Raw genomic sequence first — 16,720 nt, forward strand, 5'->3', positions numbered from 1 at the left:
ATGTTTTAAAGGAAGGAAAAATATCCTGCCCAATGGTTATAAAAAATAAGAAAAAAACAAGGGTTTTATCTTCTATGGCATTTTATGATTATTTTGATTTAATTCGATTGAGCAATTCTTCATATTTGTAGAAGATTATTCTTGATTAATATGGTGTTCGATATTTTCAATCAAATAGTCGTAGTCAGGAATTTGATTATTCTTCATGCATATAGATATGGTATTAATTTTTCGATTTTATTATGCATTTAGATTGCAGATTTTATTTTTTTGCATAAGCATGTTTTTTAATTTCAAAATAATCTAGCAATCTAATTTGTTTCAACGATTGATACATTAGATCATGAATAAAACTAATTAAATCATATTTACTCAAATTGGTTGAGTGTCAAGTTTCAAAAATGTTAAATGCCGATCGAACAAATGCTACGATGAAGTCTAGCATTTGCCACGTCGGAATGTGATAAGCCTTGCTTCGTTATCCAGTGATTCATGATATGGCGTTCGCGGATCCTAGTGCGTTATCGGGTAGGATCATATATGATCCAATGCGATCCGGATCCATTCACAACATCAGAATCCGCTTAGGTTCAGCACGGCTCGAGGGCGTCGATATTAACGGTCGAGTTCGAACTCGCATAGAAGTTGGGTCGGGGCTTTTCCATCGAAACCTGTTATCTTCGGTGTGTCTCATCCGCAGATAAGAGTCGGGTTTGGCGCACACGCTACTTATACGCGTCTCCCCTTGGTTTATTTGGGCGTGGGAGCAAACCCTCGCTTTCTTCCGTCCCCGCTGCTGCAACAGTTCCCTCGGAGCACTTGAATAGGATTTTTTGTTGCTCCACCTCCGATCTCAAATCGTTGTTTGAAGGTATTTTCGCATCCGAATCTTCTAGATCACCTGTTTTGCATAATTCTTTGCTTGATATGATGTCTTTCCCTGTGTTTCTCGCCTCTTCCTTCCCCTTTATTTCGGTTTAAGGCATCGATCGATCCCTTCTAACCTTGTCTTACTTAATGCAAATGGTTGGATTCAATTTGTGTTGTGATCTAGAGCGTCTGAGCATATTCGACAGATTTGTGCAAAGCAAGTCGGTTCCAATCTGTTTTTTTATTTTATGTTCTTGTAAATCTTCGAATAAAATGCCAAACGTTACCTTCTCCGACTGCAATTTTTTCTTTTTCTTTATCCTTTATGATGGGTCACTTTTACCTTCACTTTTAATCAGCCCACCGTGTGTTAAAAAGAAACCCAAATGGTTGATTTTTTTCTATTAACAGTATCTTAGACCTTTATTAGAGTTTGAGATGTGTCTAATACACGCTGCATATTTTGTAGTGGATTCTTAGCTGCATTTTGTCAAGATGGACACTAAGCACTCGGCAGAGATGTTCAAGTAAGTTTGAGGGTGCATGGTTGGATATTTGCTGCTATTGTATTCTTTTGAATTATCAATTCGATGTGATTTAACGCTGTTCAGGCATTTGGAGAAACAAAGTGATGTCCTCATGGATGCATATCGTTCAATGTCACATGAGTTGCATCGTCTCCAGGTGCTTCATCTTTTCTTGCTTCTACTAGACTATATATCTTGACTGACTTTTAGTAATTAATTCTACAAGGTTGACTGATTAATTTTCCTTTTCATGTGAAAGGTGGAGGAAGAAATGCTTATGCAGAAACTGTATGAGCTCATGCATGCAAAAGGTCTGTTAAAAAAGGTACATCTGCTTATCCTTTTTTTTCCTTGAAATATCCTATGAGTGATGTATTTTGTTGAATTGTTATGACACCATTAATTACAGCAAACTCTTTCCTTGTAACTGTCCTTGTCTTCCACTTTTTTCATATTTCTATGGCAATTTGTTCAAATCAATGTTTTGGTACTGAAGTTGCATGCCTTCTTCCGATATTAGGTGTGAAGTCTATCTGTAAATTTTGAATACTTGTTTCTACCATGGAATACCGGCTTCATCAAATATTGACCTGTTGCCAATAACATTCAAAGAATAATGTCTCTTAAATTGCCGTCTGGTCTTCTCTTTTTTGATTCAGTATGTCCAAATCAACCTTAGCAACTTACATCTTGTTCTTTAGCAATAAAGTTGCAGAATAATTTTGAGGCTTTTACATGTGCGAATTGCTGGTTCTTCCAATTTTTATACCTTAATTGGTGGCACTTGACAGATGAAAGTGTATTATCCACCAAAATATTTAATCATTTATTGAATAGTTTCGGTTAGTGTGCTTTAACCCAGTCATCACTGTAAAGCTTATGTTGAATCAAACAATTATATTTGACATAAATTCTTATTTATATGAATTGAAACTAAAAGGAATTGTACTTAATTGGAAGCATCTAGCACAATAATAAGATATGAGTAGTTAGATTTCTTAAAGAAATATATGAATAGTCAGACAAATCGACATTTAAATAATTTGTAAGAGTGTGGCCTCTATGGTAGAAGATGTAATTGCAGATTGATATGTTGTTTGTCTTGATTGTCTGGTCATGGAATTTCTTATATAAGTTCCAATCTTTAGTCACTTGTCTGTTGTATTTAATGGTTTGTTAAAATGTGTGATTCTCTCTTAGATGGAATCAACTGGTAAATTACAGTCATTTATACATAGACTACCAGATATCAAGCAGGCCTGGTCACAGTCTATTGTTGCTGACATTCTGTTAAGAGTACCATTATGTTAAAACACCCTTTCTGATGTAAAGCATATTAGCTTATCTATATGTTCAGTCGAGTACATTTTCCTTCTGTTTTTTTTTTTGTGATAAAATGAGAACTGCAGAGCAATTAAGCAGGACTGTCACATTTCCGAAGCAAAATATCCTTAAAAGGATTAACCCTTGCAAATTGAGCAGGGCAATCCATGACAGAATTTTATTCCTATAAGCATCGACAACATGCACGGACACAAAGAACTTAAAAAAATTGCATAGTATTTATGCACAAAGCTCAAATCCTTAAAGGTTGTTTTCTCAAACTGTGAACCGTGTCCAGCAAGTCCGTCTCCAGCACAGTCACTTGGCAATAATGTTTCATGAACAAGCCTTTTTTTCATATCAATGGATTTTGCAGACTATTTATCATTGGGTTTTGTAAACAATGTCTATGTGCTCTATCCTTGGGAGTTCATGAGCTACCCCAATTTTCTTTTGCAGGAAAAGAAAGGACACAATGATTCAAGTAAAGATGCTACTAATACATCAATGTAGGAAAACTGATACACAATGTAAGCAATTTGGATCTATCTTAAATCTCAGTGCTTTTGCCTTGTATGTTTGGATTGGAACTGAGATGGTATGAGTTCATCATGTCTATTATTGCAGTCTTGGTAGTCCATCTTCATGATGATGGTTGACCGCCATCATGTGAGAAGAGACATGGTTGATCGCTGGGCAAGTTTGTAGGGCCTTGTTGGTCTTTTCCTTTCCTTTTTGTTAAGTGATCAAAATTAGGTTTTGTTATTTTCGGGGAGATTGGGAGCTTATGTTCTGATACTTCAATAGGTTGGGAAACAATAAATTAGTTAATTCAATTACATTTTCGAGGAAGCTTTTTTTTTCTCCTCTCTCTTTGTACCAAAACTTATTGATTGGAAAAACGCATCAGATACCTTTCAAAATCCTGAGAGGTTTTGGGTTGCTAACAAAACTTTATTAATGCTGCTTGAATTCCTTATCATGATTGCAGATTTCTCTTCACATAACAGCCTGTGCATTTAAAGCTATAGTATGATTATACAATCATTTGACTATCTGATTGGGTGTAAGCAATTGAGTCATATAATATGAATGCATAGTATGCATCGGGAGGTGCTTTCTACAACCCCTCTCTCAGAGACTCTAAATCAAATATTTATTTTTTTTTATTTTTTATTTTGAAAATATGAATGCATAATATGAATGCGTAGGTTTTTTTTGTTTTTGCCTCTTTCATTGTATGGATCGGTAGGATTTAAGCCTATCACCTTAGATCTGTCAAAATCTTTATTATCTAAGCTAACTACCACTTTCAAACAATCACGCATTCATTTATTTAGTTTCCACTCCAATAATTTTAGCATTCTAAAATTACATTATTTATTGGATTCTTGTGCATCACCCACCCAAAATTTTAGTATTGTGATCCCTGGATGTCATTGGCAAATTTCATATTTGGTCATATATGCCATCCGATTTAAGTGTCAAGTATATTTACAAATATTCAGGTGAATGCTAATATTAACTACTGACCTAACTTGGTATATTCATAATAAGTATTTCACAGAGATATAGTTTTATCTTATCATATTAGTAAAGGTTTTAATTATTTTAGACATACGCATTTGGTACATTCACCAATAATTAAGATAACAATCTAGATAAACCTAGCAGAATGACATATATGGCCACATAATATATATATATATATATATATATATATATATATATATATATATATATATATATATATATATATATATATATATATATATATATATATATGCCATAGTAGCATTTTCTAATTCGTTAGTCATAAGAATTAATTTGATAGTATTCAAAGAAGATACTTGTTCAATTTAATGACCGGATGTTTGATCTGACATTTGGGAAAATAGATGCATAAAAAGCTAGTTAGAAAACAGTGGAACAGAACACCATGAAAACCGAAGCCAAAAGTTTTCCCTCCTAAGCTTCCACGATACACAAAGTAAAAGTATAAATCCGCAATCAACACTTGGTTTTGGCTCATCCAGGCTCAAGAAACCCACTAGCCACAGAGCATGAGATCCCTGTCCATTTCCCCCTCGGGCGTGCTCATGCTTTCCAGAGCAATGGCAGCACTCTCCACATGCCGCAGCAAAATGCCGTAGATCTTCCTTCTGACTCTCTCGCACGCTTCTGCTTCGTCTTCGGTTACCTCCTTGCCGGTGACGTCGTTCAACCAGTCGTCGACTCGCTTCAGCTGGCACAGCAAACTGGCGACCTCCAACTCGCATGCACCGTATCCAGTTTCGCCCTGGATGGAGTCGAGGAACCTGTCGATGTATCTGAGAAACCATCTGTTGTACTCGTGCTGCAGCGCGCTCGAAGCCAGCAGCAGGCTGTTGCTCCCCATGGACGAAGCGGTATTCTTTGGCCTGTGAGAGTGGGTGGTGGGGCTTAGCACGTCTGCATTGCTTGGAGGTGCTTCCTGGGGCTCAGAAGCAGTCTTTTGCTGCTCCGGGAGTCGCGAGAGATCCGACTCCAGAGCTGCTTTGATCCATGAAGTGGCACAGTGTTGTCTCTCCGACGCAACTCTCGCCACCGATGTGAGTGGAGCAGGGCTGGATGAGTTGCAACCGCATGAGTTCGGTTGGCTTGATCTCGACAATGCTTGAGCGATTAATCTTGTCTGCGCTAGCTTGTGATGAAAAGTCAACAATCCATTGACCGTGTGTCGTGGATCGCCATCCTTGTCCGACTGTAGCTCCGAGTACATGCTGCGAATGCCAACAATAAGAACATCAAATATGACGGTCGCCGCTATTACCATTACACAGTATAAGATGAATCAACAGGAATGAAATCCAACATCGACTCACCTGAAGCATTCACTTAGCTTCTCTGCAGCAGATGCCTCTAGCAACGCATCTACGGCAGCCTGCAGCGTTGAGTCCCTTTGCCTCAGCACTACCTGCAGAGGTGGAACCATAAAACCACTCAGGCTGGAGCAGGCTGCCCACATTTTCACAAGAAAGCATGCACTGAAAAGAATACCTTGGCATGCTTCATCAAGCTTGGAGGTTGCAATGCGGAGATGACGCCCATCTTATCGGATTCTGTGCATGCTTTATCTGAATCAGGGAGCTTCCGCTTAGCAGAACCCACAGGTGCTTTGACAGATCTCTGGGTGTTTGTTGGGCAAGCTGAAGGGGCACCAGAAGCATCATCTTGTGGCGTTAAGCTTACATGCCGAGCGAACCTATTCGGAGAAACCTGTCAAAGTCATGGAGCAGAACCATCGTATCTACAAGAAATAGATGACTAACGCTGAATAATCTTTGCAATGCGAATCACAACTTACACTGGCACTCTGACTCGGAACTGAGGGTTTCATCCCTCTTCTCCTCTCTGGAATCCTCCCCGTGGCATCCCAGATTTTCCTCGGCCTCACGGTGCAGGACGACGATGCGGAGGAGAACGAAGATGACGAGGAGGAGGAGAAGGAGGAGGAGGAGGAGGAGGTGTATGAGAATCTGGAAGACGCGGGAGACGAGGGGTAAGATATCCGCAAGTCGTCGGAGTCGTAAATGTCTTCATCCATGCACGCGACGCTAAACTTCTTCAGCTCGTTCAGGACGTCCGAACTCCTTCTCTCTCTTTTCACGGCGGTGAAGGACGGAGAGCTCATGCCAGCCGCGCCGCTCCTGTCTCCCGCGAACGAGTTGCTCCTGCGGTGCAGCTGCCGCTTGTTCTTCTCGGGCGGAGGCCGAGGAGGGGTGGCGCTCGGAGCGGCCGGGCGAGACGGTCCCCGAGTAAGGTCGACCGTGTCGTGGAGGCAGGGGTGGCGGCCCTCGAGGAGGCGGAACTCGCGAAGGACCGGAACGGGGGAGGCGGGCTCGAGCCGGCGGACATGGATGAGCTGGCCTAGCTGGAGGCGGTCGGCCAGGATGAGGTCGTTGAGGTCCGCAGGGAGGGAGACGTAGGCGCAGTGGGAGGAATCGGAGACCTTGACGTAGAAGCCCCGGTCGGGGGAGAGGTCGGAGCCGGCTACGGCGGGGACGATGCCGGTGACTTGGAGGACAGCAAGGGGGGCGTGGTGGAGCGGGCGGCGAGGGGAGTTGTCGGAGCGGTCGATGTCTTGGAGCAGCCTTAGGAGGACGCCGGGGCTCAGCGACGCCATTGGAGGAGGGGAAGGGAGAGATCGGCTCTCTCCTGAACAGAGATAACGCGGGGGGAGAAGATGGCGGGAGAAGGAGACAACTGTCGCGGTTATCGTTTCCCGTATTCGGCGGCGGGAAACCCGTGGGATTCAAACAGCAGTTGGAGAGCTGGAAACAGGCTGGATTTGATGTCTATCATCAGTTATTTGTAATGGCTCCCAATTCTTGTACAATGAATTCCTCGGTGTGTTGAGGTTTAATGTGTAAGGCATGGAAGCACTAAATTTAGCACGATTAATCATCCGATGCACAGCAATTCTCTGCCACTGTGCCTTCGCATGAGTGGCTTTTGCTCGGAGAAGCTTCTGTGGCGAACCACCATTAGATGGGACGGTGGGAGGAGTTTCTTCCCCGGAACTTCTCACGCAAGAGCACGAGAAATTTTCTGGGTCTTTGCAAGCAAATCCGGTTCCTCTTTATGCCGACTTCCATGGAAACTGGTTAGATATGCTATATACGTTTCTTGGTTCTTTGGTTTCAATTCTGTACTCCGTTTCGATCTTGCTTGTTTCTGTCGGGCTGCGCCCAACAGCTGTTCGATGAAATTATCTAGAGAAACTTTACCTTGTGCTCAGGCGACCGGAAAGCAAATTTGTTTTCCGTGTGGAGACAAAGCTAATTCAGTTTAAAAGATGAGTGATTTGCTAGTGGAATTGCTTCTGACCAACTGATTTAACTCGGTGTAGGTTGTCATTGTCTTTTACTCGAATTAGTCCATCAAGAAGGGTTGTCATCGTCTTTGAATCAAAGATGAGTGATCTGCTAATGGAATTTTCTTTCTTTAATATAGTTATGGCAGTAATTTTGTAGTTAACAGTATTTCCATTTCCTTCAATGTATCCAACTCCTACCATAAAGGATAGAAGTGCTTGGTCTCTTAAGCACTTCTACCATATTTTGGCCTCCGGAATGTATGGTAGGAGTGCTTAAGAACTCTTAAGAACTCCTATAGGGGTACACAGCCGCCGCAGCTTCCCAGCACTTCTCCTTACATCTCACATTGCCTCCGGAATGTATCCCCTGCAGTAATCTCTTAAGCAGTTGTACCATATGTTTTTACCAACCTGATATAAGAAAAACTCATTTCTTTCCCAACTATATTTAGGGTTTCAGTTTTATAAATTATAAACTAATTTTTTAGTTATTTTTAAGTAACATAGATTTTGAATTTATCTTTAATTTTTTGATATATTTTATATGAATCTCTTATGATTCTAAAACCTCTAGAATAACTTTAATTTGATATTGTTGCATAGAGTTATTATTGTCCGTTAGGTACTTACAATTCTTTAATTTTTGAATTGACCGCTAAGGATATGATTAGGTTTTGTCTTTTTGATATGTTTTAAAAATATTCCCTTAGTATTATATGAGATTTACATTGAAGCTTATAAATTTAGATAGTTCTAAAATAGTTTAGCCAGAACATAATAGGTGTTAGCAGTGAATTAGGAGAGTCTTTTAGCCTCCAAATGATTTTATTTTAAGCTAAAAATTAGTGTGTATTTAGTTTTATATGTCTCCTAGTTTTCTATAAAATTTCATGATAATTCAAGATTGTTTAGTCAGCTAAAATAATAAAATAAAATTTCTTCATAGATTTATGTAATAGTTTGAGTGATATTAACTAGTTCATTAGTGAATTAATGAAAAATTAATTATGAAATTTAAATAAATTTTTAGTTTGAGTATTGTATATTTTATTAGGGGTTTTATCAAAACTATTTTATATTTTTTATTGAATTATAATAAATCAACAATTCAAGATATAGGGATCCTAATTAATGGATCTTATGACCCTATGCTCCTAATTTTATAGCCACTCTCTAACATACTCCATTATTAGGATCATAGTCTTTTACTAACATCTTCATTTTTTAGTTACATTAGGTAAGTATATGTTTACACTACTGTAAAATAATAATCGTATAAATTATCATATTCATAATGTATTATGGAAAATCGATTTCAAATGATATAATTATCATGTGTGGTGTGGGAGTATACTTGTTTTCTATAATGCGTAATGTGGGAAGTACTCAAATATATTACTATATGCAATGCATGTATATACTGTGACGTGCGATGTAAGAGTACTCATATATATTATAACGTACGATGTGAGAGTACACATATATATTATGATATGCAGTGTGAGAGTGAACATATATATTACAATAACGTTTAGTGTGAGAGTACACGTATATATTATGATATGAGATATAGAAGTCAATGAATTTGTTATGTTTCCTATATATACATATAAATATTTTGAATTATTTCGACATAGAATTTTACTTTTTTTATTTTTGTATATATTATATTATAGGGTTATGTTTGTTAAAGAAGTCATAGGATGAAATGTTTACCATTAAATATCTTATACCAACGATTTTAAAATATCATAATATGACATTATATATACTTATATAAATAAAACCATAAAGTTTATACTTACTAAGTGATTACTCACTATAAACCCTATTTTGCAGGTAAAGATTCTAGTATTTGACCCAAGTGATTGGGTCGAGAAGTGAGTATACCTATGAGTATTTGTATTTGTATAACTTTTGGACATATTGTATGGGTATGTTTTTCTTTTGGTTAAATATTATAATTGTATTTAGTAAATTAGTATATTTTACTTTTAAGATTATCTATACTCTTGTTGATAGTAGTAAAAGAATTAAAAAATAATATCATACTTTAGTTATATATATAGGATATGAGTGTGAATAAGAGTAATGTGTTATAGTATATGTTTATAAAAACCTAATTATAACATTTTATCAAATGGCCTATTAGCTAAGTTGATCATAGTGTTATGCTAATAATGTGAAGGTCGTAGGTTTGAAAGGGCTAAAAAATAAAACTTTATTTTTAAAAAAAATAAAATTTGAATTAATTATATTTAATAATATTTTATTAATAAGTAGCTTATTTTTTATATATCATATTTTCCTTTGGAAGCAACTTTTTAATAATAAAAAATAATGTTTATAGAAATAACTCGAAAAAATTATTTATTTGGATGTATATATCAATTTTAAATTCATTATTTTTTAAAAAATATATATATATAATTAATTATTTAATAGTATTTTGTTTAAAGATTACTCTTCTTTTTAAATAAATCATATTTGATTATTGAAAGCAATTCTTCCTTTTTGTTTTAATAATAAAAGAGCTTTTAATATATTAATTTTTTTTGGAATTAAATATAATTAATTATCATTTATTTTTAAAAAAAAAAATAAAATTAATTTAATATTATATTTTTAATATAGTTGAAAATAAATTTTGAATTAATTATATTTTATTATATTTTATTGGTAGGTAACTCTTTTTAAATATATCATATTTTCCTTCGGAATCAACTTTTTAATAATAAAAATTTAATGTTTGTAGAAATAACTCTTTCTATTAAATATATTTGACAAAAAAAATTATTCAGATGTATATATTAATTTTAAATTATTTATATTTTTAAAAACTTTATAATTAATTATATTTAGTAATCTTTTGTTTAATGGTTACTCTTCTTTTTTTTTAGTAAATCATATTTGACTTTGGAAGCAATGTTTCCTCTTTTTTTTAATAACAAAATCTTAATTTTCATAGAAATAACTCTTTCTGGTTAATTATTTTTGGTAAAATTTTCTTCGCAAGCAACTCTTCTTTTTGATCAATCATACTTTTCTCTGGAAGCAACTAAAAAATTAATAATTATTTCAAATTATTTTTCAATTAATTTTATTTGTTTGAAAAAAATTATTCTTTTAAATCAATCGTATTTATTTGGAAGTATATATCATTTTTTTATTAACTATATATTTTAAATTTACCTTTTTATTTAATTATATTTGATAATCTCTTGTTTAAAGGTAACTCTTCTTTTATAGTAAATCATATTTTCCTTTGGAAGCAATTTCTTCTTTTCTTTCTTTTTAATAATAAAATTTAAGTTTTTCTAAAAACAACTCTTTTAGTTAATTATACTTGATAAATTTTCTTTTTAATAATCATTTTTTTAAACAACTAAAAATCTAACGTCTTTGAAATGAAATTTTCATTTAATTATAGTTAATATTTTTAGTCGAAACCAAATCTTCTTTTTAATAAATCGTATTTACATAGAAATAAATTTTTTTTATTTTTACAATAAAAAATAAAATTTTTCTAAAATAGGCTCTTTTGAATTAATTATACTATTTAAATTATCTTTGAAAGCAAATTTTCTCTTTAATTAATCGTATGATACACTAAGACGAGTTAAAGCATCTTTAGGTTGCAAGTTTGACGCTTCAAATCATTCACAACAATAATTTTTTTTTTTTGACCCAAGTAATTGTTTTTAATTTATCATATTGACTTTTATGTTCTGTTCAGACTATTAATCTGAGAATGCTTCGATTCAAACCCTTACCAGCAATATCATATTGATGTGGTCCTTCTTATTGACAGAGTGCATTCTACCGATCAAACAATGGCCAACCATTTGATGTCGTTCGGCTTCAATATACATCTTAGCATATCCGTCTGTACTAATCAAATTCTACACAGCTGACAAATAGATTGGTGGGTTCATTTGCTACCAATGATCACGAAGAAGACATGATTGATCTTCGAATCAAGACACGCTTCACTGTTGATATCTGTTGCTGTATCAGAACCAATCCCCACCTACGCTGCAACATTAGATCCCAAAGCTTATTATTATCTTGGATGCTAAGTTAAAGTGCCCAAAGCAAGTCACCAAGTCAAGAAGACTCCTCCATGTCTGTGGAGGTTCCATGTGAACTTTTGACACTTCAATTGGAAAGAAGACGAGTCAGACGTGAGACAATACATGGAAGACGACAAAGGAGAAGAGAAACTGCTCGTTGCCTTCCTGTGTGGGTAAGGAACAAATGAACAAGCTTCGAATGCCCTTTTGGGCTTTCAATTGGTGGGAACGGAGGAAGTCGTTAGAGTTTGCTTCGGCTCTTTTACGAGAGTGGTGGTATATTATACATTGTCAAACAATATGAAAGAAACATAAGCTCATGCCTTGTTTCCTAATTGCTGTCATTTCAATGGTAAAATTATTTCGATCTAAAGTTTGAGTTTTGAAAATAATCTCTTAAATAAAAATGATTTGTTGATATAAGAATAATGACATGATCGACACTTTATCATTATGCGACTAGCAACACAATCATCTTCATATTCAACATACAGAAAAATATACTATCATCTTTATAACTAACGTCTATCGTATAAATAATTGACATATTTTGAAAAAATTTATTGGGAATATTCGTAATATAATCTTATACGTTTTTAAGTTTTTGAAGCATATGAGAATGAATTATTTATCAACTGAAGTTGAAAAACGCCTCACTTGACTCTAAATTAACATCTAACTTGAAAATTAGTAACCTAACAATTGCTTATATAAATCTTTCTGGACTTAACATTGGCAGGGCATATGAAATAAATAAAATAATTTTCACACCCAGAATTACATCCTTGATCATTAGATAAGAATCTAAAGATGAAGAAAGAAACAAAGAATATCAAGATATATTCAATATAATTACATATTTATAAAATACAATCTCAATTCATCCTATTTTATTAAATTTGAATAATTCAAAATTTTCTGATGATGGTGATGTACTAACAGTGCATCCAACATGCAGTCATATATATATATTCAATAAGCTGCAATTACTACGAACAAACATATTTGAACACATTTTTTCATACTACTAATATTTGTACCTGCTTTGTTATTCTGCCAAACGATGAGTAAAACACAGATATATTGATTCTGATCATAGTTACATACATATGTATCAAATTTTACAAGGATGTCCACACATACGCTCGTACCAAATGTGACACCAAGAAATGACGTTTCCTATAGATATAGGATTCTTGCCCCTGCGACATAAATGTGTCGTTATCCAACGGTGGGCGGCGAGGAGGTCATGACTTCATTCAACGATTAGTCCTTGGAATCATATGGAGGATTGAAGTGACATCAACTTTTATTTATTGACCGTGTCGCAAGAAAACCGCATCGTACCAATTAAAACAGGGGCACAGATACTTGGGACAGAATGCGCCCCACGTCTCTTGCTTCTCTCTGAGAACAGGCCACCGAGTCCCCATGTCTCCAATAAATGACCCCACTTACCAACCCCACTGACCAAGTACTTCTAGCCTCGAATCCTTCGGGCCCTGCCCATGCCGACCTACACGTGGCTTCATATACCACGCTCCAAGACGGCCTGCACACCCTCCACCGGAACACTCCTCCGTCACCAATCGCGGAGCACTTAACTCGCGTCCCCGTCTTATCCGCATAGCACTCTCTCCACTTCGGAAGCAGCGACGAATGGAGTTGCCATGTGGGAACCGTCGAGTCTTTTTCTTTCTTTTCTGTTACAAATACAACCAAAATCTGTACACACACTCGAAGCTACATATTTACATTATCACCCGCCATGGTTCTCCGAACCACCACGTGTCCTTTGCTCGGACTACTCCACCACCTTCGCCCGGTTGATGCCGGGAGTGGGCGGCTGTCGCAACAGCTCGATCAACGACTCCGCCTGTTCCATTAATAAAAATTATTTTTCTGATTTATTAGAATACAAAAAAGAAAACGATGACTGGAGTTAGAGTAACCGCAGGTCAGGGTACCAACCTTGTCCTTGATCTTCCTGGAAGAGGACTGGGAGAGCGCGACGAGCGGCGGGATGGCTCCCTCGCGGACGACCAACTTGCGGAATGCGGCGCTCTCCTGGCAGATCTCGAGGAGTGAGAGCATCCCCACTTCTTTCTGCCGCTGACTGCCCACCTCCACCGTCTCCACGAGCACCGGGACGCCGCCCTCCGCCACCGCTGACGCCCGGCCTTCTGGCTCCGAGAGCACCCGGTGGAGCACGTACGCCGCCTTGTCCACCATGCCGGACTCCGGATCGGCCATGAGGTCCAGCAGCGGGCGCACCACCCCGGCCTCCACGGCCCGGGCCCTGTTCTCCTTGCCGGCCAAGAGGGCGAAGAGGGCGGTGGCGGCGTCCTTCTTGCCGCGGGAGCTGCCGGTCTCGAGGAGGGCGACGAGGGGTGGGATGGCGCCGGAGCGGCCGATGGCGGCCCCGAGGTCGTCGAGCTGGGCTAGGCGGAGGATGGCGCAGGCGGCGTTCTCGCGGGCGGCGGGGGTACCGCAGCGGAGGATGCGGACGAGGTGGCGGACTGCGCCGGCGGCGGCGATAGGGCCTTTGTTTTCGTCACAGAGGGAGAGGTTGAGTATGGCGGTGACGCCGTGCTCCTGGAGCTGCGGGTCCGGGTGGGAGAGGAGGGAGACGAGCGGAGCGACGGCCCCGGCTCGGGCGATGCGAAGGCGGTTCTCGGGGCTGTGCTTTGCGAGGTGGCGGAGCTCCATGACGGCGCGACGCTTCGACTCGACGGAGGGGGAATCGAGGTCGGAGATGAGTCCGCGGACCACCTCGTCGGAGTAGTCGGCGGCGGAGGAAACCAGAAGACATCGGAGAGTGGAAGCGCCGCCAGCAGAGGCAGAGGGTGATCCCGCGAGGGGGAACTCGCCGCAGCGGTCGCTGTTGTAGTCGCTGTAGCTCCGTCCCATGTAGCCGGGGCACTCCGGCGGGCTCTCAATCACCATCATCTCCATTGTGTTCGATCTCCAAGCCAACTCGAGACAAAAGATGGAGGGGTTTCGGGTAAACAAAGCAACGCGGTGGGCGGGATATGCTCTATTGGCCTCTTTGGGTGTGGAAGAGAGGCGAAGCAATTAATACGAATGGGGGACGCGGTGGAGAGTGTGGAGCTCACACGTGGCACAAGGCGTCCACACGTGGGAAGTTGGTTGCGCTTAATCGAGTTCATAGGTAGACGGTCGGTGCGTTGATGCTTTGGTTTCCCCGAGTCAAGAAGTGCAAGTAAGGGGCATCCATGACTGGCGACCCACTTACGTACCCGCCCAACGCTTGTAAAGACTAGAAAGGTACTCGAGGGCTTTTCCGGGACCCACCGGACACAAAGAGAGAGAGAGACACACACACACAATTCATTGTTATGATCAAGAAAGGTCGATGGCTAAGAGAGATGCAAATAGTCAAAGTTATATGGAAGCTGATATGAGAATTAGCGAATGTTTTTGGGATGAAAAAGAGAATAGAGATAATAATAGAAAAAATATATTAGACTTAGGATCGCGCTAAACTCTTAGGATGAAATTCTAGAAACTACTAAACTTGGGTTAACTCACCAAACTCTTGGGATGAAATCCTAGTAATTCTATACGTCTCATTCGAGCACGATAAAACCATTTTATCAAAAATAATAATAACATCGCACACTCACAGATGAGAAAGAACTCGATCCATTAATTGATCTCTAATTTATTAATTTATAATCACATCAAATCAAATTTATGGTATATGAGATCCGACGATAAAATCTTCATCTCGATAATATTCTTAATAGATTATCATCTTTGTAAAAATAAATTTTTAGTCAAGATTCATTATATATATATAATGGTTTAATGATATTTTACATATGTAACAAGCTGTCATATTTTTATATATAAAATATATATTAAAATGGTTTTGCAGTAAGATCCAACCGGGTCCCTTTTTCCAAACGAACTTAACTAATTTAAGCCGAAACCTAGAAAAATTATTTTCACGAGTACATCCAATGATATCTTTCTAATGCTCAAGTCAATAAATAAGTCAGTTAAACAATTCGATAATATGTTTGGAATGTACTTATTAGGTTTTTGTATAATGATATCTTAGAATTATTATTTTCACTTTAAACACTATTTATGGGGCAAGTGGTTCGTCCATATTGAGCGTCAACGTCGCTCCACCTTATCAAGTTCAAAATAGAGTAATGTTTAAACATGTGACATTAATTGAATAGTGAAGAACAATATTGGTACGAAGCCACATAGTGCCGACCACCTAACACTAAGATAACGATCGATTAGCATCGAGGTGTTGATCGTTTGACGCTAAGATATCGATCAAAAAATTTATGACTCGAGAAAAAAAAATCACAATTTAATTTTGAATATTTGCTTCAATATATTTAAATTAAATGAAAGTATATTTATGACGAAAACCATGCGTTTCTGTCGGTGTTGATTAAACACGTACATGGTTTGTAACATTGATTGATGATGATGGATCATCTACTATATATTATTGTGATCTAGAAGGAAGTGGGAATCACATTTTGTGTATTGAGGGTGATACAATCTACAAATACTTAATTGATTTCACTTAAGCTTCATGGGACTCTTACTCATAAATGATTAGTCTCTTGCTAATCTTCATACAATCCAGATAATGAATAGAAAGATAACAGTTATTGATGAACAAATGCATGAGCAAAATATCGTTGTCGTTTTATTATATTATAAAGTTGGATCATGCTTGAAAATCTACATAAGTATTTACAAAATCTTCAAGATTAATAACAATTGTTAAAATTATAAAATTAATATATCATATCTCATTTACCAACTCAAACTTTTGGATGAAACAGACTGATTTTCTTGTATCATAAGGAACTCAGCTGCATCACAAAATATATTTTAATTGAATTATTTTCTATTTTATGGAAGACCAAATAGCATAATTTTAATAATAAAAAATCATCTAGAAAGAAATATATAAAATAATTTATTAATCACATGCGTAATGTGAAGTTCTTTTATGTTTTGTCTACGATTTAGTTTCAGATTTTTGGAATTAGAAGAATCAAACGGAATCT

General features: G+C 37.5%; 3 protein-coding genes across 3 annotated transcripts; 1 reads left to right on the forward strand and 2 right to left on the reverse strand.

Annotated features, from left to right (window-relative positions):
• Positions 1 to 731: 731 nt before the first annotated feature.
• Positions 732 to 3,643, forward strand: LOC103980178 (uncharacterized). Its single transcript, XM_009396480.3, has 6 exons — positions 732 to 871; positions 1,340 to 1,397; positions 1,482 to 1,554; positions 1,657 to 1,722; positions 3,180 to 3,250; positions 3,348 to 3,643. Exons 2-5 carry the CDS (start codon positions 1,366 to 1,368, stop codon positions 3,231 to 3,233), a joined length of 225 nt encoding a protein of 74 aa, XP_009394755.1. The 5' UTR covers positions 732 to 871; positions 1,340 to 1,365; the 3' UTR covers positions 3,234 to 3,250; positions 3,348 to 3,643.
• A 1,127-nt stretch (positions 3,644 to 4,770) lies between these two features.
• Positions 4,771 to 6,885, reverse strand: LOC135634989 (uncharacterized). The gene is made up of 4 exons (XM_065145767.1): positions 6,067 to 6,885; positions 5,760 to 5,978; positions 5,585 to 5,676; positions 4,771 to 5,482 (listed from the first exon to the last, which is right to left on the reverse strand). Exons 1-4 carry the CDS (start codon positions 6,883 to 6,885, stop codon positions 4,771 to 4,773), a joined length of 1,842 nt encoding a protein of 613 aa, XP_065001839.1.
• A 5,828-nt stretch (positions 6,886 to 12,713) lies between these two features.
• LOC135634590 (U-box domain-containing protein 4-like) lies at positions 12,714 to 14,711 on the reverse strand. Its single transcript, XM_065144979.1, has 2 exons — positions 13,623 to 14,711; positions 12,714 to 13,527 (listed from the first exon to the last, which is right to left on the reverse strand). Exons 1-2 carry the CDS (start codon positions 14,604 to 14,606, stop codon positions 13,456 to 13,458), a joined length of 1,056 nt encoding a protein of 351 aa, XP_065001051.1. The 5' UTR covers positions 14,607 to 14,711; the 3' UTR covers positions 12,714 to 13,455.
• Between the last annotated feature and the right edge of the window lie 2,009 nt (positions 14,712 to 16,720).

This window comes from Musa acuminata, chromosome BXJ3-4 (assembly GCF_036884655.1).
Source record: "Musa acuminata AAA Group cultivar baxijiao chromosome BXJ3-4, Cavendish_Baxijiao_AAA, whole genome shotgun sequence".
NCBI lineage: Eukaryota > Viridiplantae > Streptophyta > Magnoliopsida > Zingiberales > Musaceae > Musa > Musa acuminata.

What these genes read in the sequence shown, in the direction of transcription:
- LOC103980178 (XM_009396480.3), top strand. Translation starts at nt 1,366, where the DNA reads ATGGACACTAAGCACTCGGCAGAGATGTTCAA. An exon ending in CACTCGGCAGAGATGTTCAA is followed by an intron (nt 1,398 to 1,481) that starts GTAAGTTTGAGG and finishes AACGCTGTTCAG; the next exon opens with GCATTTGGAGAAACAAAGTG. An exon ending in CAAAAGGTCTGTTAAAAAAG is followed by an intron (nt 1,723 to 3,179) that starts GTACATCTGCTT and finishes TTTCTTTTGCAG; the next exon opens with GAAAAGAAAGGACACAATGA.
- LOC135634590 (XM_065144979.1), bottom strand. Translation starts at nt 14,606, where the DNA reads ATGGAGATGATGGTGATTGAGAGCCCGCCGGAGTGCCCCGGCTACATG. An exon ending in CCAGGAAGATCAAGGACAAG is followed by an intron (nt 13,528 to 13,622) that starts GTTGGTACCCTG and finishes TTAATGGAACAG; the next exon opens with GCGGAGTCGTTGATCGAGCT.
- LOC135634989 (XM_065145767.1), bottom strand. Translation starts at nt 6,885, where the DNA reads ATGGCGTCGCTGAGCCCCGGCGTCCTCCTAAGGCTGCTCCAAGACATC. An exon ending in GCTTGATGAAGCATGCCAAG is followed by an intron (nt 5,677 to 5,759) that starts GTATTCTTTTCA and finishes CCACCTCTGCAG; the next exon opens with GTAGTGCTGAGGCAAAGGGA. An exon ending in AAGCTAAGTGAATGCTTCAG is followed by an intron (nt 5,483 to 5,584) that starts GTGAGTCGATGT and finishes TGGCATTCGCAG; the next exon opens with CATGTACTCGGAGCTACAGT.